General features: G+C 35.8%; 1 protein-coding gene and 1 non-coding gene across 2 annotated transcripts in view; one reads left to right on the forward strand and one right to left on the reverse strand.

The window, feature by feature from the left end:
* The window catches only part of TEX11 (testis expressed 11), a 362,907-nt gene that overhangs the window by 68,490 nt on the left and 276,648 nt on the right, over positions 1-17,769 (reverse strand). The window contains exons 18-23 of the mRNA XM_059910602.1: positions 16,783-16,907; positions 11,645-11,730; positions 8,919-8,975; positions 5,091-5,131; positions 3,674-3,760; positions 2,232-2,302 (exon numbers count right to left, since the gene is read on the reverse strand). Of these exons, the coding sequence (XP_059766585.1) occupies positions 2,232-2,302; positions 3,674-3,760; positions 5,091-5,131; positions 8,919-8,975; positions 11,645-11,730; positions 16,783-16,907 (467 nt within the window). The remainder of the gene's footprint in view (positions 1-2,231; positions 2,303-3,673; positions 3,761-5,090; positions 5,132-8,918; positions 8,976-11,644; positions 11,731-16,782; positions 16,908-17,769) is intronic.
* On the forward strand, positions 334-462 carry LOC132358066 (small nucleolar RNA SNORA11). Its single transcript, XR_009500421.1, has one exon. It is a non-coding gene; the product is annotated as a small nucleolar RNA SNORA11 (small nucleolar RNA).

Here is a 17,769-nt window from a genome sequence, read left to right on the forward strand (position 1 = left end):
ATTTACGGTTTTAATTTTCTATTACTTTCTATTGTTTTTTTAGCACCTTTCTAGAGATTAAAAAGCTTCATTTCTTCACAATTTTCCTATCTTTCCCAGTGACAAGTACTGTCATTTGGCCCTGTATTTCTATCTAGTGATTTACTTCTTGGTTTATGTTGTAATTTCTAAGTGATTTTCCCCCTGGCAAATAGATTTCCCCTTTGCATTGAATAGAGCTGAAATTAGTACCTGTATTGTTCATGGTTGAAAGAGACAATGTCAAATCTTGACAGGCATTAGGCATAACCTCATCATTAAACCTTGTCCTCCAGCTTTAGAAAAAACTCCCATGGGGTGTGCTCAGAGCAGGGGACCTGAAGAAATGGCTCCTCTGTTTTCAACATACCCAACAGAAATCTGAGTTCATTGTGACAAGGGGCACAAACTTGTGGCCTTCCTATGAACAAATACCCAACACATGTCCCCCTGTAGCTCCACATGGCTTCTGGGTAAGACCAGCGGGACAGGTCTCAATATTGGAAGAAAAGCTACAGTATTTAGTGGGGAAGTTTGCCACCTAGAGCCAGTGAGGTCCACACATGAGTGGGCCATAAGTGGTCTTATAGACATAAAAACTTTGAATCTCTTTATTCAAGGGAAAAAAAAATAGATTCCAACTATATGCCATTCTGGAAAAGGCAAAACTATGGAGACAATAAAAAGATCAATGGTTGCCAGGAGTTTGGTGGGGAGAGGGGAGCTGAATACACAGAGTACAGAAGTTTTTATTGAGCAGTGAAATACTTTTATGACATTATAATGATGGATATATGTCATTATACTTTTGTCCAAACCCATAGAACGTGCAACACTACTCACTTCAATAAAGTGAACCCTAAGGTGAACTGTGGACTTTGGTTTTATGATGTGTCAATGCAGTTTGTCCTTGGTTTAAAAAAAGAAAAGGTACCACTCTGTTGATAATGGCTATGCATGTGTCGGGAGGGGGTATATGGGGGAATTTCTGTACCTTCCTGTCAATTTTGTTGTAAACCTAAAACTGCTTTAAAAAAAAGTCTCAAAAAAAAAGAGAATTAACACTCAGGGTAGACATTTTTGGCAAAACTTTTGTTTCGCTTATATATGTATGCATATTATATATGTGTGTGTGTTTGTTGGACTGTGATGTAAAAGGTATTTTTTAGATCAAAAGAGTTTGCAGGCCACTGTAGTTAAGTTATACTAGCAAATAAAAGCACAAATTAACCTCAAAAAACCCCACAAACCTCCCAGCTTTGTAGTACAGTAAAATTCTAGGCTACTTGATTCTAACATGGAATCCGACTAGTGCTATCATGAATGTCAAAACTAAAGCTAATTTATTTCACCTAATTAAAATGGCAATTATACCTAAACTTTCAAACATTATTTCTTAATCTCCCCAAATATTTAGTGATCATAATCATCACCATCATTTAACTAATAGCATTTCAAGACACCCAATCTCTGTACATCTCAGGTGACTCGTATATAAAATGAGTGAGTTGTGCTAGATTATCTCTATAGCTCTTTCCAGTTCTAAAACATTTAATCTATCTCAACATATCAGACTGCATACTCCTCAATGTGTATGAGGGATATTCTTTGCCACCTCTCCTTTCATCCTCTAATCAATACTTGATCCCCTTTCTGGCATTTAACCTCTACCTTGGAGGATAACAACTATTTTAAAAGGCTTATAATTGCAAAACAAGCTCACAAATCCTTACATACAAAAAACCTGCTCTCGGAAAAATTATAAAGTAGGTCCAGGCTTCTTAGCATCCTTTTAACCTCTTGTTGTCCCCAGATACCTATTCAATATTCCTATAGACTTATACCCATAACCCTTCCTAATGTTTTGGTAATTGACAACTTCTTAGAGTATTCCCTCCTAAAGACAGTTATATTTTGATATAGGTTCTGAGAGACTGAAATTCCTTCAAAGATAAAGGAATAAGTCTCTTATGGTAGAACTTTAGGCTCCATGATGGTTGTTTGTGATATTTTGGTATGGAGAGACCTGCCTCATGTTCTCATATTATACCCTATAGGGATCAAATTCTCCTTAGGTCATTCCTGCTTAAACATATATTAAAAGTTCCTAGATTAAAAGCCAATCTCACTCTATACTTAGTCATTGACTATACCCATAGTGGTCATATCCTTGTTGTGATCCATATGTGAGATACTTGTTGGAAGAGACTTACCTTATAAGAAATTATGAAAAAGTCTCTCATTGTCACTGGGTCATTGATACATTGCACAGCCAAGTTCCAAGCTGAAAGTTATCATGAAATAACATAATTATGAAAATTTACTGTTTAATCAGTACCAGTATAATCTCCACTACCTACATCTTTAATATTAACACACTAATGAGGGGTTTCTCAGGGGTTAAAAAAAGCTAACTTTAGGTTTTTAGAGAAATTTTTTCCAGGTAAATTTAGAGACTTCTATCACTTCCAATCTTTAATTCTAGGACAATGGCCAATGGAGATAGTGTTGGATTTTTTTAAATTGGGGACATACGATAAATTCTTAGTTGGCACAAATCCATCCAAAAAAATGAGGATCACACTGAGGAGTTCACCAACTTCAGTTGGTGGAGCCCCCATTAGGCAACATTCAGTATGATCTTTACCTTGGAAAATCAAAATTAAAATTCAGTAAAACAAGTACTAGAAAAAACTTTTCACACTTCCAAAAGGTCAAAGTCATTAAACCTTTCTATAGTTTAAATGTTTGTTATTTTCCATTATTTGCATGTTTCCCAGAAGCCAGATTGCTGTATTTATTCCCTTTTCTCCTAGATTAGAGCCCCAGTAAACCCCATAAAGCAGAAAGCGGTCCATGTAGAACCAGTTTACTTTGTGACATTGATGCTTAATTGCTCTTGCTTACTTATCACTGTAGTAACTACCTCCACAATTTCGTAAACATTTTTATTGAAATAGAACCTACATAAAGTAAATTACACAACTCATAATTGTACAGCTTGATGAATTTTCACAAAGTGTATATATCCATGTAACCAACCCAGATCAAGGAAGATCTTGATCATTACCAGAAACCCAGAAGCACTCTCATGTATCCTCTTCAAGTACGACTCCCTTCAAGAGTAATCACTATCCTAAGTTCTAACAGCGCCAATTAGTTTTGCCTGTTTGTTTTTGTTTTTGTCTTTTACTATATATAAATGGAACCATGCAGTATATATACTCAACATCTGCCTTCTTTTGCTCAACATTATTTTTGTGAGATTCATTCATATTGTTGCATGTAGTTTATTTTTCATGAATCACATTTAGAGACAAACTGGGCATTCTAGACCAAGTTTAGGAGCATAACCTTGGGGACCTATAGTTCTAATTCATCATTTTATTCTTAGATCCATTTCTATGGAAAAGGAAGAAAACTAATATTTAGTGAGTACATAGTATGCCCCAGGTACATACACTGTTTCTTTTAAAACCCATAATAACCCTATGACGTATGTATAATTGTCCCCATTTTTATAAATAGTGAAACTGAGATTAAGCAAGTTATCCTTGTACCCATAGCTACAAATGGAAGATCCAGAATTTGAATCCACATCTGTCTGATTCTACCATCCCACAATGTTTCCCATAGCCACAGAATTTCCTTTTACCTAATTTTCGAAACCATTGAGCTTCATTAATCCTTAAGCCTGAAGTCGAGGCTTCTCCATCAAAATACTGAACAAGTTTCGGGAGTGCTGCGTCAAACAGGAAAATATGATATTGAGGTCTTTTACTTTATACTCTAGCAAAGTTGTTAATCCTGCTTTAAAAACAGTCAAACATGAGCTTGAATTTAGAAAGTTCTTTTTTTATGCGTGTGCATGGGTGCATACCAAAAGTAATTTAAATGACAAAAAGCATTACCAAGCTCCAAGGAACTGTTAACTCAAACTCTGGGGAACAAACACATCTTTGGAGAGATTTATAAGTTTAATTAGAGCAATCATTCACCACCTGAGGTAGAAAGATATGATTTACATGTAAGGAAACAAAGAAGAGGAATAATCATTTAAAACACTGAAAAGGAGATTGAGGATTGGAAGAGTATTGATAGGTTGGCATAATATTTACTGAGCTCCTACAGCAAGCACAGTATGGAACCAGAATGTGCCGTCATCATCAGAAAGCATTTATTACATACTCATGTGCCCTTCTGAGAGATAAGAATGCCAACAGAAAACTTTTTCTCTTTTGAAAAGCTGTGGTTTCTAAACCACTTTGCTACATTTACACCCTGTTGACAGGTATTTGAGGTATAAAATTGAACTACTGCAATAAATGGAATAGAATTTCTAAGATATGGAGCTTTTGGTGTGTTTTAGACATAAGGAAATAGGTACATGGGCAGTAGAAATTGGAAGACCTATTAGGCAAAAGGGACACCAAGAAAGAAAGCATGGAGTTGGAAAAAGGAATGCAATGTAGTTAGGAAGTTAGCTGAATGAAGTGGACAGGGAGGAATTAGTAGATAGAGGAGATGACACAGACTTGGATAGACAGATGGACAGCTTCAAAATAACAGAGTAAACAACCTGAATTTGATTCAGAGAACATGAAAATTAGCAGGGCTCAGAATATTTTTATTTGTCTTGACCCTTTTTCACCTGTTCAATTTCTAGGTTAAGACCAAGTGGCAATAGACATGGAAGGGAGGGAGGGAGGGAGGAGGGAGGGAGGGAGGGAGGAACGAAGGAAGGAAGGAAAGAAGGAAAGAAGGGAGGAAGGAAGGAAGGAAGGAAGGGAGGGAGGAAGGGAGGAAGGGAGGAAGGAAGGGAGGAAGGGAAATGTCTTTTAAAAAACTGGAATAAAAACAGGTGAAATCACATTTGGAGATGAATGTTAATGATGACAAACTTTGCTCTGCTTGTGAATAAATAAACAGGTATACTGCTGTGACAAATGTTAGTAAAAGCATGAAGCTTAACTCAAACACGAAGCCCGAGTCAGTGTGCTCAATGTACTTGGAGAATTTAATAGAGGACAGAGGCAAAATGAAGGAGTGAAAATAACCAAGGAGATATTTACCTGTACTGAAGCAAGTCAAAAGTCTATCTATTTCTTTCTTTCTAAAAAATAAAGAAAAGAGTATTTTCATACTGTTCCAAAGCTTTACTACAGAAAAGTATCAAAAAGAGACTCTATTTGTGCCTGAGAGCTGCTCAAGGAAAATGTAAAATTGTGAAGTTTGTTGTTCAAGGCTCCAACCTATCATTTCAACACTGTTTTTCCTCATTATAGGATACTGTTCCTCATCTCCAATGTCCTCATATTTTTTTCTCTATTCCCCTTCTACACCTACTCTCAAGCAAAGGATTTCAATGACTGATAAGGTTTTATATCACAGGGTCATAGAATTTGAGAGCAGGTAGTGATCTCTGTGATTTTCAAGCTTTGGTTTTTTTTTGAAGAGGGGGAACTGGAACCTGTGTTTCAAATAAAATGTTATAAAAGTCTAATATACAAGAAGAGACAAAAGTGTACCTGCTCTGGTTGAACCAGTGGTAGGTGGAGGCCTAGAGCCTCAGCTTCCTGGAAGTCCCTGAGGCAGTGCCACAGAATTTCCAGGTTTCTAAGGAATACAGTTTAAAAACCACTTATCCATACCCTTCATTTTACAGATGAGGAAACAGATCTGGAAATGCGGGATGATCTGTCTAAGGTCATGCAATGACAATGTCAAGACTACTACTACCTAGGTCTCTTGACCCTTTGTTAAGCTTCTTTAGGGGGAACATAAATTTTAACAGAGAAAAACATCCCATTATGCTTAAACAAAGGATTGAATATGGAAGTATCGGCAAACTCAACTAAGGAAGTTTATAGTAAGTAGGGTAGAACACACTATAAGACTGGCCTTATCAGGAGAATGTCTAGTATTATACAATACAGACTGTGCTTCAGGAAAAGTAGCAGCTTTCTCAGGGATAAACATTAGACATCTGCTTTATATAAAGTAACTTCTAACAGTAAATTTTATTAATCCGAATTTCAGCTGAGCTAAAGTTGACTTCACTATTTAATTCAGTGACTATATAAAATAATCTAGGGAGGGTCCATTAATGCAAATAAATAGTACAAATAAGAATGAGGACATGGAAAGGGATGTATAGTCTATTTAAGAGACAAACTGCTTTCAAAAATTGTAGCACACAAATTGTTAATACTTGGGTAGATATTGTAATTGAAAACCATAAGATTTTTAGAAGAGGACAGAACTTTAGAAATTTTCCAGTTCACCTTCTTTTATTTAATAGGTGAAGAAAATAAAGCTTAGAGAAGTTAAATAAGTTGTTATTGTCTAAGGTAAACCAGAAGTTAGTGAAACAGCTGAGACTAGAACTCAGTTCTCTGACTCTTCCCATTGAATTAGGCTTTTTTTTTTCTTTTATAAGTTAGTCTAATCTATTTGTTAAATCAGGTCCTGACCTCTACTTGAAAACACTGCTAGTAGATGTTCTTTATTACTATATTTACTTGAGAACAATAAAGGTATATTTACAAAATATTCTGTAATTAAAGTTTGTCATTAATTTGAACAAGATCCCTTTCCTTTTCCCCATCTTTAAATTAGTTTTAATGAGTGGGATTTGACTGTGCATCACAATTACATGGAATATGAAGCACCTTTTAAATCCAATATAAGATCTTCTTGTAAAGAACTGATATTCAGCCATTTAAATAAACTGAGTGGCTATTATGTGCTAGATACTGTCCTAGGTTCCAGAGATACAAAGATAAATACAAATAGTCCTAGCCTTTGAGGAGCTCTTACAATCTATTAGCTATCAAGATTTAGTCTCTGAGTTTATTTTTTAACTTTTTATTGTTGAAAATTTCAAAGATGCTTATATTTAACAGATGAATGAATCCCCATGTATCCATGGTCCAGCTTCAATAATTATTAACTCATCATCAATCTTAGTTTAATGATACCTCCACCTACCCCCTCTTCTCCCATATTATTATTATTTTTTAACATCTTTATTGGAGTATAATTGCTTTACAATGGTGTGTTAGTTTCTGCTTTATAACAAAGTGAATCAGTTATACATATACATATGTCCCCATATCTCTTCCCTCTTGCATCTCCCTCCCTCCCACCCTCCCTATCTCACCCCTCTAGGTGGTCACAAAGCACCGAGCTGATCTCCCTGTGCTATGCGGCTGCTTCCCACTAGCTATCTATTTTACGTTTTGTAGTGTATATATGTCCATGCCACTCTCTCTCTTTGTCCCAGCTTACCCTTCCCCCTCCCCGTATCCTCAAGTCCATTCTCTAGTAGGTCTGTGTCTTTATTCCCGTCTTGCCCCTAGGTTCTTCAGAACTTTTTTTTTTTATTCCATATATGTGTGTTAGTATACAGTATTTGTTTTTCTCTTTCTGACTTACTTCACTCTGTATGACAGACTCTAGGTCCATCCACCTCACTACAAATAACTCCATTTCGTTTCTTTTTATGGCTGAGTAATATTCCATTGTATATATGTGCCACATCTTCTTTATCCATTATCTGTTGATGGACACTTAGGTTGCTTCCATGTCCTGGCTATTGTAAATAGAGCTGCAATGAACATTTTGGTGCATGACTCTTTTTGAATTATGGTTTTCTCAGGGTACATGCCCAGTAGTGGGATTGCTGGGTCATAGGGTAGTTCTATTTTTAGTTTTTTAAGGAACACCCATACTGTTCTCCATAGTGGCTGTATCAATTTACATTCTCACCAACAGTGCAAGAGAGTTCCCTTTTCTCCACACCCTCTCCAGCATTTACTGTAGAAGCAAATTCCAGACATCACATCATTTCATCCATAAATATTTTAGGATGTGTCTATAAGATATAAGGATCCTTTTAAAAACATAACTATACTACCATTATATGCCTAAAAGTTAATAATTTATTAATATCAAATATTTGGTCATTACTCAAATTTTCAATTATCTCAATATGGTTTTTTTTTTTTTAGTTAGCTTGAGTGCCCTTCAAATGGATTCATAGAGCCTGTAAAGAAGGGGCAAAACTTACCATATATGTTTGGGTAAAATTTGTATTATGAAAAAAGTTATGTCATCAATCTAATATTATCTCAGTCATAGATAGTTCCCAAAGAATTTAGCTGAAAAAATATATTGCCTCCAGGTACAAATATACAAAGCAAAAATGAAGTAGTGATACACTATTACAGAGTTTTTGTCCAAGTAGAGAAAACAGAGATAGGTGGTATTTCTCTGAAAGTTATCCCTAGTCAAGACCTTGAATAGAGTTTTCTTTTAAATCATTAGGAGTCAGTGAATTTTGTGAATGAGATATGGGTGACACAATTCTTCCATGAATTGTTAAGTTCTTTATATCTCATGCCATAGAAACTGTGAACAGAAAGATATTTGAATACACCCAGCTGAGCTGATATAGAATCAGAATCAACAAGCCAACCAGGTTATTTATGTTTCTGTGGGAAAGTAAGAGCTAAGAGCTATGTCTATATTTAAGTCTCCTGTTAAGAAAGGGGGAAACAGACACAATATCATAATGAAATCATAACGAACATTACTGAGGGCGTGGTAAATGCCTGGCACTATTCTAAGTGTTTTACATGTATTTATTCATCAGGTCATCACAGCAACCTCATAAGGTAGGTACTATTATTATACCCATTTTACAGATCGGGAAACAGAAGCCCAGGTTACATATCTAATAAGTGGCAGAGCCAAAATATGAACCCAGGAAGACTGGCCCCAGAGCCTATATTGACCTTACCCAGTATACTATACATCTCTCAATACAAGGTTTCTAGTGAAAGTTGTTATATTTTTTATAATGGTGAATACATCATTTCTGTTGAATTATAACTTACTTGTTTTCAGATTCTGGCATTTGAGAAACTGATGGAACAACAAGACGAAACAAACACCTGTATGATAAAGTAATATAAAAAGTGATGCTTAGGAAGAAATATGTGAGAGAATATATACCAAGTTATTAATCTTGATTAGCCCAGGAGGCAGAAGTGAGAAAAGAGAGGTAAAAAAGGAGATTATTTTATTTATAGGTCTTTGTATGTCTTAATGGTTGCAATGAAAACATACCAACTTTGTAATTTTGGAAGAGTAATTTAATTAAATAATTTTAAAACGAAAAGTGTTGCTTATGACAAATTCTTAAATAGTTCCACAGTTTATATAATTGCCCCAAATCACCTGCCAGAACATCAGATATAGTGTACAAGTCTTTTATATTTTTCTTTCTATAAAGGAACCTGGAACTGGCCTTTGGGTTCCACATAAACTTGGATGAATATTTTTTGAAGGGATCTGGCGGCATGATGACAAACTGACAAAATAAGGTAGTTTGTAAAGTTTCAAATCCTAAAAATCTTTAAAAAGAAAAAACACCATCAATCATCCAGAATAATTTTAGATATTTATCTGACTAAACGCATGTATCTCAAGACTCCTTCTGATACTTTTATATCTGTGACTCCATTTCCCTTCAGAAGTGTGGCCTCAAGTATAGTTGACCAATGGGAGAATCACTATAGAACCCTTCTGGTTTATTTTTCCCACTGGCATATTCTCAGTTACATCATTAGGAGTTACCATATCCTAACCTCACCCTCCTCTCACTATTGTATGTAAAAGTTCCCTTTTGATAAACCATTTTCCTTCATAGAAACAGAGAAAGGGAAAGATCAGTTTCAACTGATATCTTTTTTTACCTTAAGCATCCCTACCAAATTTCCAATAGCATTTTTCACATAAATAGAAAAAAAAAATCCTAAAATTCAAATGGAACCACAAAAGACCCTGAACAACAAAAGCAAGCTTGAAAAAGAAGAACAAAGCTAGAGCCATCACATTTCTTGTTTTCAAACTATACTACAAAGTTATAGTAATCAAAACAGCATGGTATTGGCATAAAAATAGTCATGTAGACCAATAGAATAGAATAGAGAGCCCAGAAATAAACCCATATATATACTGTCAACTAATATTTGACAAGGGAGACAAGAATATTTAATGGAGGAAAGATAATCTTTTCAATAAGTGGTACTGGGAAAACTGGATATCCACATACAAAAGAATGAAATTGGACCCCTATCTTTCACTACTCAGAAAAACTAACTCAAAATGGATTAAAGACTTAAATATAAGACTTGAAACCATAAAAGTTCTAGAAGAAAACACAGGGAAAAAGCTCCTTGACAATGATTTTTTGGATATGACACCCAAAGCACAAGCAACAAAAGCAAAAATGAATAAGTGGGGCTACATCAAAGTAAAAAGCTTCTGCACAGCAAAGGAAACTATCAAAAAAAAATGAAAAGGCAACCTATGGAATGGGAGAAAATGTTTGCAAACAATTTATCTGATAAGAGGTTAATATCCAAAATATATAACGAATTCCTAAAACTCCACAGCAAAAAACAAATAATCTTATTTAAAAATGAGCAGAGCCCCTGAATAGATATTTTACCAAAGAAGACATCCAAATGGCCAACAGGTACATGAAAAGATGCTGAACATTACTAATCATCAGGGAAATGCAAATCAAAACCACAATGAAATATCACCTCACACCTGTTAGAATGGCTATTATCAAAAAGACGAGACATAACAAGTGCTGTAGAGAAAAGGGAGCCCTAGTGCATTGTTGATGGGAATGCAAACTGGTACAGCCACTGTGGAAAACAGCATGGAGGTTCCTTAAAAAGTAAAAATAAAACTACTATACAATCCAGCAATCCCACTTCTGGGTATATATCCAAAGGAAAGGAAATCACTATCTTAAAGAGATATCTGCACCCCCATGTTCACTGTAGCATTATTCACAATAGCCAAGACATGGAAACAACTTAAGTGTCCATCAGTGGAGAAATAAAGAAAATGTGGTATATGTACACACACACAAACAGGAATATTATTCAACCAAATAAAAGAAGAAAATCCTGCCTTTTGTGACAACACAGATGGACCTTGAAGGCACTGTACTAAGTGAAATACATCAGACAGAGAAAGACAAAAACTGTATTGTCTCACTTATATGTGGAATCTCTAGAAAAAAAACAAAAGAAAAAAAAGAAAGAAAGAAAATCCAAACACATAGAAATAGAGTAGAATGATGTTTGCCAGGGCCTGTGGGTGGAGAAAATGGGGAGATGTTGGTCAAAGGGTATAAACTTCCAGTTATAAGATGAATACATTCCAAAGATCTAATGTACAGCATGGTGACTGTAGTTAACCATACTGTATTATACACTTGAAAGTTGCTAAGAGAGTCAATCTTAAATGTTCTCACCACACACAGTGTGTAATTTTGTGAGGTGATGGATGTATTAACTAATCTTATTGTGCTAACCATTTCATAATACGAATGTGTATTAAATCACCAGGTTACATACCTTAATTTACACAATGCCACCATTTGTCAGTTACATCTCAATAAAGTTGGAAAAAAAAACACTTGGTATTGTAGGCATTGACTCAGCTTGATCCCATCAGTACTATTTTGGCAAAGTTTATAGACCAAGAGTAACATGTACAGAGGAGATCCTTTCACATCCACAGGATGTGGATTACTTACTTTAAAGCTGTAAGGACTTGTTGTCCGTCTTCTGCATATTGAGCTAAATATTCCAAAGCTTTTCCTGCCACGATATGTTGTCCATTCTAAAAAGGGCAAATATAATATGTTAAATTACATCTCAAAGTGATACTTACAAAATGTTATCTATATTCCTGTCCATTAAGGGGAAGACAAAATCTGAACTTGTTTGTTTTGTATTCTCAAAAGAGCTACTGCAAGATGGTAGAATGAAGATACAACTCATTGACAAAAACAGAACAGGTTCATATTGGCCCCAGAAAGCCACTCCTCCCTATCCACAAACACTCATAGCCTTGCCAACACTGCCTTGAATTCACTAGGACTAATCTTACTGTGCTCTTTACTCCTGTTTGCCAGCAGTAGCCAAAAGAACCCTGGACTCTGAGGTCACCCTCATTTCTAGCACCCTAATCCACATAAGGCTCTGTAAATCCCTTTTGTCCTCTTTTCTCATTTCTCCCCAACTCCTCCAACCCTTTCACTATGCTTTCTGAAATTCAGTCCATTATCAGCAAAATCTCCTCTATGAGCAACCTCTTCCCAGAAAGTTCCCTCTACATTCTTTCTCTAATGGAAATCTAGGTTTCTCCAAGGATACTGCTTCCAATGAAGCCCTCTCAAGTAGTGGCTGCTTTTCTTTCATCTCCCTAGACCTGGAGATGGAGTAGGCATCATTTTTGCTCCTCACTGCTGTTTTAAAATTATTCTCCCTCTTGCTCCCTAAAACCCCCAGCTTTGAATTTCCTGTCACCAGACTATATCACCCATTATCCCTCACTGTTACGGTGAACTGCTCTCAGACCATTTCTTCTCATTTCTTAATGATTTATCTACTACTCACAGCTATTTTTTCCAAAAAATACTCCTGCCAATTTTTGGCATTTTCATTATACAGATAGATGATCCTTCTAATATCCTAGTCTCTTATTTCCTTGAATTCCACTTTGCCAATTATCTTAGCCATTCACTAGCACAGTCATTCACTGGACACTGTCATCACTAAAAGCCAGGTGATGCAAGTGAGGCTCCTAGGGTACACAATTTAAGGACACACTCATTCTCAGGGTTGTGCATGGACCAATTCTAGGTGTCTCACTCCCTCACTCTAGTCTTGTACCCTGCTCTATTTCATGTATTCTAACATCTCCTACCTTTCTAATTCACTCCCTCTATCACTCCAGCAATCCTTCAACTGCATTAAGATCTCCAATACATTGATACTACTAATATTTCACCATCCTTCATCCCCTTGAAGTCCTCCTCGGTACCCAGTTTAAATTCCATGGGGATTAACTATAATCACTCCCTTGTTCCTTGATTTTCCTGCCCCTATTTTGCTTCACTGTATTCATCGGCAAAACCATGAGCCTGGTTAAATTCAACTTTCTAGTGACTTTTGTGCCGCATCCATGCAGCTGAAAGTAGCTGGGCAAAAACCTGTACAACTATTTGTTTTATTTTTAAAACTTCATCAAATGGACCTTATTGCTACAAGGCAAGCATACCACACTACCCTTGCCATTCACTTTGATTTTCTGGATGATTAGCTGATATCTTATCCTCTTTTCTCAACACCCAACACCTCCTCTCCTATTCTCACTCTCAGGTGATGACCTTGTTTCTTACTTCACTGAGAAAACTGAAGCAGTCAGAAAGAGAACTTCCACAGATTCCCACTACCACATCTATTCACACACCAGGAACCACACCACATACTCTGCCTTCTCAACTGCTATCATAAATGAACTATCCATGTTTCTTCCTAGAGCCAAACCCTAAACTTATACACTTGCATCCATCACCTCTTGCCTATTTAATGACATTACTCTAACAATTTTCATTTTTCTCTCTCACATTGTCAATTTTTGTTCTCTTACTGGTTCATTCCTATTAGCAAATAAACATTCTCACTCATCCCATTTCAAGCAAACAAACAAACCTCTTGATCGTACTTCTCTCACCAACTACTGCCCAACTTTAAAAAAAATTTTGTTTTCTTGCCCAACTTCTTTTCTTCCCTTTGTAGTAAACTCTTCTAAAGAATTGTCTATACTTATTGTATCCAATTCCTTTCCTTCAATTCTCTCTTGAGCCTACTCTAATCAGGTGTTTGTCCTACCTCTACCAAAACTGCTCTTGTCAAACTCACCGATGACCTCCATATTATAAATTCCAATGGTCAGTTCTCAGTCCTCACTGTATTTGACCTATCAGCAACATTCAACATAGTTGATCACTCTTTCCTCCTTGGAACACATTTGGCTTCCAAGACACCACATCATCCTCGTTTTCTCCTACCTCATGGATTACTCCCTTTCATTATCCTTTACTGGTTCCTCTTCTTTTCTCCAAACCATTAATGTTTGAGGGTTTCAGGCTCAGTCTCTGGTCCTCTTCTCTACTGCATATATACTCACTCCCTTGGTGATGGCATCCCAGTCTCATAACTTTATATACCATCTATATATTAATGACTCTTATTAAACTTTTCTCTTCAGCCCAGACCTCTTTCACAACTCCAGAGTCATATATACAACTGACTATTCAGATCTCTACTTGGATAGTCTAATAGACATCTCAAATGCATCATGTCCAAACTGAACTCCTGATTTTGCCCCCAACCGTACTCTATTTGCAGCCTTTCCTACTTCAATTGATGGCAACTCCATTTGATGACCCAGTCTTTCTCTTATACCCTTCATCCAATCTGTCAGCAAATTCTTTTATCATTTACCTCCACTGTTATCTCCCTTATCTGAGTCACCTTAATCTTTTCCCTGGATTACTTTGAAAACTTCCTAACAGGTCTCCTTGCTTGGTTCTTTTATGGTCTATTCTCAATATAACAGCCAAGAGTATTTCTGTCAAAATGAAAGTCAAATCACGTCACTGCTCTGTTAAAAACCTTCCGATGGTTCCCCATGTCATTCAGAGTACAAGTCAAAGTCCTTTCACTGGCCTATAAGGATCTACATAATCCAGACTATCACCTCTCTGACTTCATCTCTCACTAATCCCACCCTTTATTCACTCTAGCCATACTGGCTTCCTTGCTACATACCTTAGGGCCTTTGTATTGGCTGTTACCTCTGCCTGTAATACTCTTCCTCTTCACTCCCCCCATATATCTATCTACAGGGCTAACTCCCTCAACAATTTCAAGTCTTTGTACAAATGTCATCTCCTGGATGAGACCTATCCTCACCATCCTATTTAAAAAAAATAACTCACACCAATTCCAGCCCACTCCCATCCCTGATCCTTGTTATCCTGCTCTATTTTTTCTATATTACTATCAACTTCTAACATATTATATAATTTCTTATTTATTATGCTTATTATTATCTTCTCTCCTCCTGCTTGAATGTTAGCTCCAAGAAGGCGTATCACTGTTTTGTTTACTAATTTATCCCAAGAGACTAGAACAGTGCCTGGCACTTAGTAGGTGCTCAATAAATATTTGCTGAATGAATGATAGTTTCACTAGCACTTGAAATGCCTTTTGCAAAGCAACTGTAGTAAGTAAAAACTGGATTCCACCCTTGTTCTTTTGTAGAGGTATATTCAGTTTCCTGGGTTTGGCTCATCCATCCTTCCTTCCATCTTCTAATTCAAACTACTTGAGGCTTTTTTTCCCCTGATTCTTTCTCCTCTATTAAAATTATTTTCCTTTTCAGAAATACAGTTCCATAATTCTTCCATTGGCTTTCTTCTGCTTTCCATCAAATGTAACTTTATAAACCTTCCTTTAAAAAGATATTTGCCTTTGGGTTCCCCATTATAGATTTTTCTCTCATTTCCTGCACAAGCACATCATGTACCTACATCTGCCAAATATTTTTCCTCTTCCAGGAGTTCTATTATCCTATTCATTAACATCAAAACACGTATCATTCAAAACTGTATTCAGCTACTACTTTGGGCAAGATATTGGGCTAGCTACTAGAAATATGGCCCTCAAGGAGCTTATAAGTCAAGTTAGACAGACAATCCATGCATTAGCAATATAAGGCAGTATATATGATACAGACCAAATAACTATCATACACATTAAAAATTACTGAAACTTAGAGTAGAAAGAGAGCAATGAGGACTGGAATTGATTTGGGAAGTCTCTACAGTGGAAGGAAATCTTAAGTTGGACTTTGAAAAGGTGGCATTTAAATAAGAACATTTCTTAAAAGATGGGATGGTATAAAACAGACACAGACAAAGGAATGTGACTGGCCTGTTTGAGAGACACTGTATTTGCTTGGAGTTATAGAGGGCCTGTGCCTCCACCATTCTACATCTTGTGCCTAACGTAATGGTGGATTATATCACTATAATGATGATACAGGGGAGTAATATGAGATAAAGTAGAAGAGACAGCTGTGGCCAGATTGTATATTGTTAATAAGAACAGAAACACTATATGTGTAGATCAAGCTTCTTTAATTACAAATCACATTTTCAGCCATCCTCTCAGTTAACTTTCACAATAACCCTGGAGTTAGGTATTATCTTTATTTTACAAATGATGAAATTAAGATTCAAAGAAGGGAAGCACTTAAGTGGCAGAGCCAGAACTCAAACCCGGTCTAGCACCTACTCCAAGAGCTCCACAGTTGCTACAATGCTTTTCCTAATCCTGTATATTACTAAGACCAGAATTTTGCAAGTAAACAAAGGAGGTGCAAGTATTTATTACTTCTAAACTAAAGTCGCTTTCTGGTTACAAACTAAAAAGGTCCATTAAGATTTAAACTGTGTTTTCTTTTTTTTTGCAAACGGATGAGAAAGATAAGCTTCCAAATAGATGACTATTTTTTTGCATGGTATAGTACTTTAAATCTCAAGTTTCTCTTAAAAGTTAACGTTTTGCTATGCTTATTTTTTCTGTTGTTTTAAGCTCAAAACTATTACCTCACTTTGTTTTATTTACTTTACTCTACATCATAAAACACTGAAGAGAAATAAAGCAATTCTGCAACAAAGCTTGGTGTGAAAATAATGAGGCAAAATAGAGGGTAAAGAAAGGCCTCTCCTGTGCCTAACTGATGATGATTCCATTCTAATTGTCTCTGAAAATGGAAAAGAGGTAAAAATCTCATAGATGGGTACATAAGAATTACCTTTAGAGCAAACTGGGCAGCTAAATTGAGAAACATGACAACTAAACCTCTATATCTAAGTACAACATTCTCTTCTTGTTCTTCAGCTCTTAATAAATTCTCTGAAGGAGTAATTGCCTGCAAAGCTGAAAAACAAGGAAACAATTAAAAAATGAGATACTGTTATCAAAGATAATAGCTATCTATGGTTAATTATACCACAATGACTTTGGAATTTATTTTAAGAGCATTAATATCTTTAAAATATTAATTAATTTTCATAAAGTCATCTAAATTGCTAAACCGTCAAGGAGGACTTGAATGTCAGAAAAATGCCCGACTGGGCAATTCACCTCTATGAATTTATTCCATGGATATATCCGCAAAAGTGAATAAAAACATACAAATATGTTCACACAGCAATTTTTTGTAAGAGTAAAATATGGAATGAACCTAAATTTCATCAATAATGTATGGGCTAAATACAATTTGGTACATCCATAAAGTGGATTATAATACAGAATAAAGTAAAAAAAAGAATGGTGGTATTATATTTCCTTGTATGTGTTAAAGGTAGACCGTGATAAGTTAGATATGTATGTACTATAGGCCTTAAGTAACAACTAAAATAACAAAACAAAAAGTTATACCTATAAGCCAAAGAATGAGATAAACATAATTATAAAATATTAATTAATCTAAAAGGGCAGAAAAAAGGCAACAAAAACCAGATAGGACAAATAGAAGACAAATAACAAGATGCTAAATTTAAACTTAGCCATATCAGTAGTCACGTTAAAATATAAATGGTCTAGATGATCCAATTAAAAGACAGAGATAGAGAGACCTTTAAGATGGTGGAGGAGTAAGACGAGGAAATCAGCTTCCACCCCACAAATACATCAGAAATACATCTACATGTGGAACAACTCCTACAGAACACCTACTGAAAGCTGGCAGAAGACCTCAGACTTCCCAAAAGGCAAGAAAATACCCGTGCACCTGGGT

This window comes from Balaenoptera ricei, chromosome X (assembly GCF_028023285.1).
Source record: "Balaenoptera ricei isolate mBalRic1 chromosome X, mBalRic1.hap2, whole genome shotgun sequence".
Lineage (NCBI taxonomy): Eukaryota > Metazoa > Chordata > Mammalia > Artiodactyla > Balaenopteridae > Balaenoptera > Balaenoptera ricei.